General features: G+C 37.6%; 1 protein-coding gene across 2 annotated transcripts; it reads left to right on the top strand.

Annotated features, from left to right (window-relative positions):
* The first annotated feature begins 47 nt into the window (after positions 1-47).
* Positions 48-8,306, top strand: LOC306991699 (collagenase 3-like). 2 transcript variants are annotated; one of them, XM_079599793.1, is made up of 11 exons: positions 70-183; positions 3,631-3,806; positions 3,902-4,137; positions 4,212-4,360; positions 5,525-5,653; positions 5,806-5,967; positions 6,045-6,168; positions 7,218-7,348; positions 7,570-7,729; positions 7,813-7,916; positions 7,989-8,300. In XM_079599793.1, the coding sequence occupies exons 2-11, from the start codon at positions 3,708-3,710 to the stop codon at positions 8,087-8,089; spliced, it is 1,395 nt and encodes a 464-aa protein (XP_079455919.1). In that variant the 5' UTR covers positions 70-183; positions 3,631-3,707; the 3' UTR covers positions 8,090-8,300. The 2 variants fall into 2 exon arrangements, with proteins under 2 accessions (XP_079455920.1, XP_079455919.1); XM_079599794.1 differs by lacking the exon at positions 3,631-3,806 and having other exon boundaries at positions 48-183; positions 7,989-8,306.

Here is an 8,306-nt window from a genome sequence, read left to right as displayed (position 1 = left end):
TGAGCTGCTGCAGAGGGCGGGGTTTCAAGAGCTCGTCCATGTTGGCAGCTGCGATTACCTCACGCAGACACACTAAAATGACAGAAACTGTTCTGCCTTTAATGTTAAAACGGAGTCAGACAAAGATGGAGAGACTCAAGAAGAAGTGACAACATGTAGAATGGAACAGGATGTCTCTGAGTGGTTAGTTGATGAATTTATGTTGCTGATGTTGAGTTAACTATCTTCAATTAGGATATTCTGTCATGATAATCTATAAATCGCTCGTATTGGAACTTGTTGTGAGATGCACACAGAGTGCCTTTCTATTGCATGTGAAAAGATGGATCCTAAAGTTTGAGCTGACTCACAAATGTACTCTTATACAACAACTTTTCCTTTTCTCAACGTGGTCTCGGATCTTTATGTACATTTTAGGGTTGCTGTAGTCCATACCAGCCATTTGTTGTAGTCATTTTCTTTAAAAGTAAATATCTTCCTTTGCTTTGAACTTTGAGTGTTGTAATTTTGCAGATGTTGTTTATGCTCAAACAGCAACATTACACACGAACTAAAGTTAGAAAAGTGAAATCATACTTTACCACCCCATTAAATGACAAAACATATCTGAATCAGCTGATTCTCATCTCTGAAAAACGTAGAGATAACATCTAATATAACTTTCTCCAAAATATTTGTAATAATGTTTTACACTAACATATGTACAGTCATGTGAAAAAGAAAGGACACCCTATAGAATTTTATGATTTTACGTACCAGAACCTACTAAAAACCATCTGGTTGTTAGCAGGTCTTAAAAATGTGGTAAATACAACAACATGAACAACAACAACAACACATGATATATTACACGTCATTATGGATTTAACAAAAACTAGGCCAAAATGGAAATGCCATGGGTGACAAACTAAGTACACCCTATGATTCAATTGCTTGTAGAGCCACTTTTAACATCCATAAGTTGAAGGAATTGTTTTCTGTATGACAGTATCAGTCTCTCGCATCGTTCTGGAGGAATTTTGTCCCACTATACTTTTAAGCGTTGCTTCAGTTCATTGAGGTTTGCGGGCAATTGTTTATGCACAGCTCTCTTAAAAGGGATAGTTCACCCAAAACTGAAAATGTACTCACCCTCAAGTTGTTCCAAACCTGTATGAGTTGCTTTCTTCTGTTGAAAAGAAAACATGATATTTTGAAGAATGTTGGTTACCAAACAGTTGATGACCCAATTTCAGCCAAGCTTTAGCTGTTAGACAGGTGGCCTCACATTTAATTCTAGAATACTTTGGTTTACAGAGGAGTTCATGGTCGACTCAATGACCGCAAGGTGCCCAGGTCCTGTGGCTGCAAAACAAGCCAAAAATCATCAATCCTCCATCAGAATGATAGACTGTTGGTATGAGGTGTTTGTGCTTATATGCTGTGTTTAGTTTTAGTTAACTTGACACTGTGCATTATGGCCAAACATCTCTACTTTGGTCTTGTCTGCCCAAAGGACATTGTTCCAGAAGTCTTGTGGTTTGTTCAGATGCAACTTTGCAAACCTAAGCTGGGGTGCCATGTTCTTTTTTTAGAACCCTTCCAAACATGCCATACTTGTCCAGTCTTTTTCTAATTGTACTGCCATGAACTTAAACATGCAACATGTTAACTGAGGCCTGTAGAGTCTGAGGAGTAATTCTTGTGCGTTTTGCGATTTCTCTGAGCATTGCAGTCTGACCTTTGGGTGAATTTGCAGGGATGTCCACTCCTGGGAAGATTGGCAACTGTCTTGAATGTTTTCCACTTGTGAATAATCTTCCTTACTGTAGAATAATGGACTTCAAATTGTTTGGGAATGGTCTTATAACTGTTTACCAGATTGCTTCTCTAAGATCATTGCTGATGTCTTTCCACCTTGGCATTGTGTTAACACACACACCCAAAGGCTCCAGACCAGCAAACTGCCAAAACTTCTGCTTTTATAGAGTTGGTCACATTTGCTGATGATCAATTAATCAAATGCATGTGATTAGCTGCGCCTGACTGCTCCTTTTCCTCTTAATTCCTATGGAAGCAATAAGGGTGTACTTAGTTTGTCATCCATGGCTTTTCTCTTTTGGCTTAGTTTTTGTTAAATAAATAATGACATGGTGTAATATGTCATGTGTTGTTGTTCATCTGAGGTTGTTATTACCTCATTTTAAAACCTGTCAAAAGACCAGATGATTTTTTTTATTACTGTGTATGTCCTGATACACAAAACCATAGAGGGGTGTCCAATGAATAAATGTTGTCATGTTGACAAAAACATCAAAAGGGTGTCCTACTGTATGTGTTAGGGTTAAGTGCGTATAACATTAAAAATGTCTATACACTGTCCCTTATATATTCACTTTTTAAAGAATTTAAATCTTGTCATGCACATGTTTGTGAGGGAAACATTCCTGTTAAAGCAGGAAGCATTATGCCTGTGTTTGAGATTGAAACAAATGACATTTCAACTGTTTTCAAGGGCAATGTCACTGTAATATTAATTTAATTGGAGTTTATATTGTTTCCTGCAACTTTCTTCCAATTTCTATGTCACTCAAATTGAGACTCCACCTATTCCATGTTCTTTTCCACCACCCATAATTTTCTATGTAGCCCATGTCTATCCAAGAAATTTTTAATCTCAAGCCAGGCTGTTTTTGTAAATAAGAAGTCATTCTTAAAGGGAAAGTTCACCCAAAAATGAAAATTCTGTCATCATTTACTCACCCTTACTTGTTCTAAACCTGTATGAATTTATTTCTTCTGCTGAACACAAAAGAAGATATTGTGAAGAATGTCTGTAACCAAACATTGGCCCCATTGACTTAATGGTATTTTCCCCCATGGAATTCAATGCGGCCCATCATCAACTGTTTGGTTACCCATAAGGGTTAAATAATGAAAAAAGAGTCTTCACATGCTCCCACCATAGACCCATTGTGTATAAAATGTAAAAGTGATTAAGTGTAAAGCTGAGGGAATGCTCAGCCAAAAATTAAAACTCTGTTCCATAGTATGAAAAGAAATACAATGGCAGTAAATGGCTACTGTTAACTGTTTGGTTGCCAGAACTCTTGAAAATATCTTCTTTTGTGCTCAACATATGAAAGAAATTCATATGGGTTTAGAACTTGAGGGTGAGTAAATAATGAGAGATTTTTTCTTTTTGGCTAAACTATACCTGTCAGAGAAAGTGTTAAGTTAACTTTTGAAGGCATGTTTCTGCAATTCTTCACAGTTGGCGTCCCGCTAGTTTCGTGTTTGGCATACATTTAAGTCTGTTCCCAACACAGAACTATCATAAGTCTTCATAAGAATTGAAATATTCTGCACGAGTCATATGGACCACTTTCATTATAGTATTATGGTGCTTATGCCACGGTCATTATTTGTGTATTCATTATAAAATATTACTCATTCGTCTGACAATAAAGAGTGACAATGATTGCCATACCTGCAAATAAAGAGGAAAAGAAATACAAATATCTGGGCGAGGAGGAAAAGGCTGTGTCGGGAAAGTTGAAAATCCTGTTATTATTTTCAGTCTGTCAGTTTGATGGGTTACTCACAGAAGTTTGTGGCTGATAATTTGACCCGTTGCTCAACACCTCACAGTTTTAAGAGTATATAAGCCTCCATCAGACGCTTCCAATCAGAAGAGAAGCTCAAGATCGTAAGAAGCAACTCACAACATGAGGATTCACCGCCAGCTGGGTTTTCTTGCAAGCCTGGTGCTTGTTATTCACGCAGGACCGATTCCACAGCCCGTTGTTGATTATGGAATTGCAGAGGTTTGGGGTTTATATGTGTGTTTATATATATATATATGTTTTGTCTTTGATCATAGGCCTAATTCTCCCAATGATTCTGTTTTTGTATTCTTTAGAATTACCTGAAGAGCTTCTACGAACTGGAATATAATCGTCCTAATCTTTCAGGCCCGGATCGACTGCCTGAGAAATTGAAAGAGATGCAGAAGTTTTTTAGGCTTAAGGTCACTGGAAAGCTGGACAAAGAAACACTGGCGGTGATGAAGAAGCCCCGCTGTGGAGTTTCAGATGTTGCTGCGTACTCCACGTTTGGAGACAGTCCCAAATGGCCGACCAACAGGCTCACATACAGGTGTGTATAATATCAGTTCTCTTGGTGTCACAGAAAAAAGAGAAGCAGAAACCGACTGTGGTCCTTTTCCTCAGGATTGTGAACTACACCCCTGACATGTCAGTAGCAGAGGTGGATGATTCCATCAGAAGAGCCCTGAAAGTGTGGGCAGATGTCACTCCTCTGAAATTCACCCGTATCTACAGAGGCACAGCTGACATCATGATCTCCTTTGCCATAAGAGGTATGTTTCCTCTGTCCATTTATGCATGTTTATTTTTTGTTTATTAACCATGTGCTTCCCATGTTGATGAATTATTTTAAACTTGGTGATATTTTATGAATAACTTGAGGATTCTAACTTACTGTTGGGAAAATATGACATTTTGTACATTAAAAATGAACATTATATGAACAATGCTCAATAAAATAATTATGGCAGCAAGTTGTCATGAACTGCTCCGAGACTTTAGGTTGAAGATCCAAAGCAGCTTTTTTGAGGGTAATCCATAAAACAGGCACAAGGTCAAAACCGCAGGCAAACAGTCTAAACATAAAACAAGGTTAAAAACACAGGCAAACAGGGAAATCCAGGGAAACAAGACACTGGGAAATCCAGGGAAACAAGACACAGGGAAATCCAGGGAAACAAGACACAGGGAAATCCAGGGAAACAAGACACAGGGAAATCCAGGGAAACAAGACAGGGAAATCCAGGGACATTAATGCTCAGAACCTGGATAATGTGCAGAAATCCAGTGTGACACTGAACAAGACTTCTCTAAGCTTGAGATACACAGAGTTTATATAGGCTGGGCCTAACAAGATAATAAGCAACAGCTAAAAACAATCAGGCATTATGAGTCCGGACAAAGGGTTCTGGGATAAATAGTCCTAGCAAAGATTGAAGCAAAGTGCCTTCTGGTGGAAAAAAAGGGCACTCCAGCTGGTGCACTGTAAAAATGATTGTTGGTTTAACTTAAAAAAGTAAGTTACTAATTTTACTAATTTTGCAAACTAACTAATATAACCTGATTTTCTGTTATTTTACCTGAAGGCCATGTATGCAAATATAGAAAACTAAAATCATGCTTTGTGCTCAGCATTGATACTAACATAATAACACAGTTTTATCTTAGACTAAATAATGGTGAAGTTATGAAGTTGAAGGTATTTTCATTTTTATTTTGGAAATCTGGAAAATGTTTCAATGAATGATCATACGGAACAGAAAAACGTGATCGATTACTGGCCAACATAAACGATTCAAGATTTAAAAGTAATAAGAAAACGAATTAATCGTTAATTGCAAACGAAATGTCTTTTTTTATTTAAAAAACGGGCTCCTTTTATTTCTAAAATCTAATTATATGAAAAATTCAATTTAAAGCCAAACTCTTTCCTACAGATCATGGTGATGCTTCGCATTTTGATGGACCACAAGGCATTTTGGCTCATGCTTTCGCTCCCTCATCTGGAATTGGTGGAGATGCACATTTCGATGATGATGAGGTTTTCAGCTTCCGCTCATCAAGAGGTAAGTTTTGCTAGTTTTTAGATTTTTTTTCTTTGATTTTAGTGATTGAAAAAGTGCAATGACTTCATTACTGTGGATTGTTACCTTTGGCACCCCTTGTTTAAATGTGTTTTTAACTTGTACCTAATCTGTTCTACTTCATTTATCTGCAGGTATTGTCCTGTTCTTGGTGGCTGCACATGAATTTGGTCACTCTTTGGGTCTTTTTCATTCCGACGTTCCTGGCGCTCTGATGTTTCCCACATACAGCTTCAGGGATCCGGGTCGTTTCTCTCTGACCTCTGATGACATCAGAGGGATTCAGTCGCTCTATGGTAATATGATCTTCAAATCTATAATGTTTGTGTCAAAAATATTCAGTCATTTGTTTACCATGTGGTGTTTCCTTCAGGCCCGAACAGAGACAGAACCCCCATCCAACCTGAATTACCAACGGCTCCTAATGCTTGTGACCCTAACCTGATCTTTGATGCTGTTACAACTTTTAGGGGAGAAACAATGTTCTTCAAGGACAGGTAATACATAAAAACAAATACAAATCCTGTTCATACGGTGCGACTAATATTGGCACCCTTGGTAAATGAGCAAAGTCGGTTGTGAAAATATATGCATTGTTTATCCTTTTGATCTTTTATTTAATTTTTTTTATTTTATTCTAACCATTCATTGAAGTAAAACAATTGAATGTGGGGAGAAACTCACATTATGAAATGTTTTTCTCTAGTTCGCATTTACCACAATTATTGGCACCCAATTATTGCAACATCATTTTACCAAGTATTATCTCATAATGCCTGATGAGTTTGAAGAACACCTGACAAGAGATCAGAGATCATTCCTCATACAGAATCTCTCCAGATCCTTCAGATTCCCAGATCCATGTTTGTGCTTCTTCTCTTCAGTTCAGCCCACTCATTATCTGTAGGATTCAGGTCAGGGAACTAGGACGGTCATGGCAGGAGCTTCATTTTGTGCTCAGTGACACGTTTTTGTGTTGATTTTGATTTTTGTTATGGATCGTTGTCCTGATGGAAGATCCAACTATGGCCCATTGTAAGATTTCTAGCAGAAGCCGTCAGGTTTTATTTTTTTATCTGTTGGTATTTACTAGAATCCATGATACCATGTATCTGAACAAGATGTCCAGGACCTCCAGCAAAAAAAATAGGCCCACAACATTAAAGATCTACAGTAGTTGTATATTTAACTGAGGGCAAGGGGTACTTTTTATCCCTGTTTGCACTAAACCCTAAAAAAGCTATTTTTTTAAGTATCATGAACCATGTCCCTTCTGAAGTTCCAGATATTTTACTCATAAGAATTTCTATTTCATAATGTAAGTTTCCCCCCACTTTCAACTGTTTTACTTCAATGAAAGGTTAGAATTTTGTAAAAAAATGAATGAAAGATCAAAAGAATGAACAATGCAGATTTATTTTCACAGCCGCCTTTGCTCATATTTACCAAGGGTGCCGATATTAGTGGAGGGCACTGTACAGTATATATATATTTATACAGTATATACATCAAATACTATGAAATGACTTCATGTGCCTCTGTGCAGCTTTGTCTGGCGTAGTTCTCTGAGCGGAAGTGTGACGCAACATCTAATCAGTAATTTGTGGCCCAACGCCCCGGATAATATAGATGCTGCTTACGAGGATCCAGTGGAAAAAATACTTTTCCTATTCAAAGGTATTTTCTCAATCAATCTGGGAATGCTGAAACCACAGTTACACTTACATTCTCTGTAAAATCATGTCTGATGAAGGCCTTGACAATGGCCGAAATATCATACGGTTTTAATCAATTAAGTTGGATTTCTTCCGGAGTGTTGCACTTTTTTCCCAATTTAAAATCTCTGTAAAATCCTCAGAAAAAACTAAAACAAACTTATGGCCTGTATTTATTTATAGGTAAACAAGTCTGGGCTTTTAAAAGCAACATTGTTGAGCCGGGCTATCCCAAGCCTCTCAGCAGCTTTGGTCTGCCTCCATCTGTGACAAAAGTTAGTGCTGCCGTCCACGACAAAAACTCAGGAAAAACACTGCTCTTCTTTGACATATATTACTATAGGTGGGTCAAGTCCTGTATCATAAACAAAAGCCCTTCAAATTTGCTCCGAAAAGAAATATGTATAATTTCCCTTTTTTTGGTAGCTATAATGAGATGATGAAGAAGATGGACAAAGGAAATCCCAAACGACTGGCAGATGGATTTCCAGCTGTGACTGGAGAGGTTACAGCAGCCCATCTGATCGGCGGTATGTGTTTCTAACTTCCTTTTCTACAGATCTGTAACAATACAAAAGACTCACTGACTTCTTTTCTTCCAGATAACATTTATCTCTTCCGTGGGACAAAAGTGTATGAGTTCAGCAACAGCAACAGGACGCTCCTCCGTGTGCTGAACAACAATAACTTCCTGCCCTGTTAGTCGAGTTGCCCCGAAACAAGAAATTACTTACTTCAATGCATTTGCAGGAACAGTTCAAATGAATTAATTGTTCATTATATTTCTGCAATCTGCTGGTCAAAATTGTCACTGGACTTCTATTTTACTCTTGTTAACCTTTTAAAAGAATGTGTATTTATATACGGTAATAATGTTTAAGGTTATTGATTATTTTCAAATAAACTAAAGGGACGAATTC

Source organism: Phoxinus phoxinus, assembly GCF_949152265.1.
Source record: "Phoxinus phoxinus genome assembly, chromosome: 23".
NCBI lineage: Eukaryota > Metazoa > Chordata > Actinopteri > Cypriniformes > Leuciscidae > Phoxinus > Phoxinus phoxinus.
The sequence above is the reverse complement of the archived record's forward strand: the minus strand, read 5'-3'. Positions and strand labels throughout refer to the sequence as shown.

Bases quoted from the DNA above. Each gene is read 5' to 3' on its own strand.
- LOC306991699 (XM_079599793.1), top strand. From the start codon at position 3,708: ATGAGGATTCACCGCCAGCTGGGTTTTCTTGCAAGCCTGGTGCTTGTT. The intron at 5,654-5,805 runs GTAAGTTTTGCT...ATTTATCTGCAG, and splicing joins CAGCTTCCGCTCATCAAGAG to GTATTGTCCTGTTCTTGGTG. The intron at 7,349-7,569 runs GTATTTTCTCAA...ATTTATTTATAG, and splicing joins AATACTTTTCCTATTCAAAG to GTAAACAAGTCTGGGCTTTT.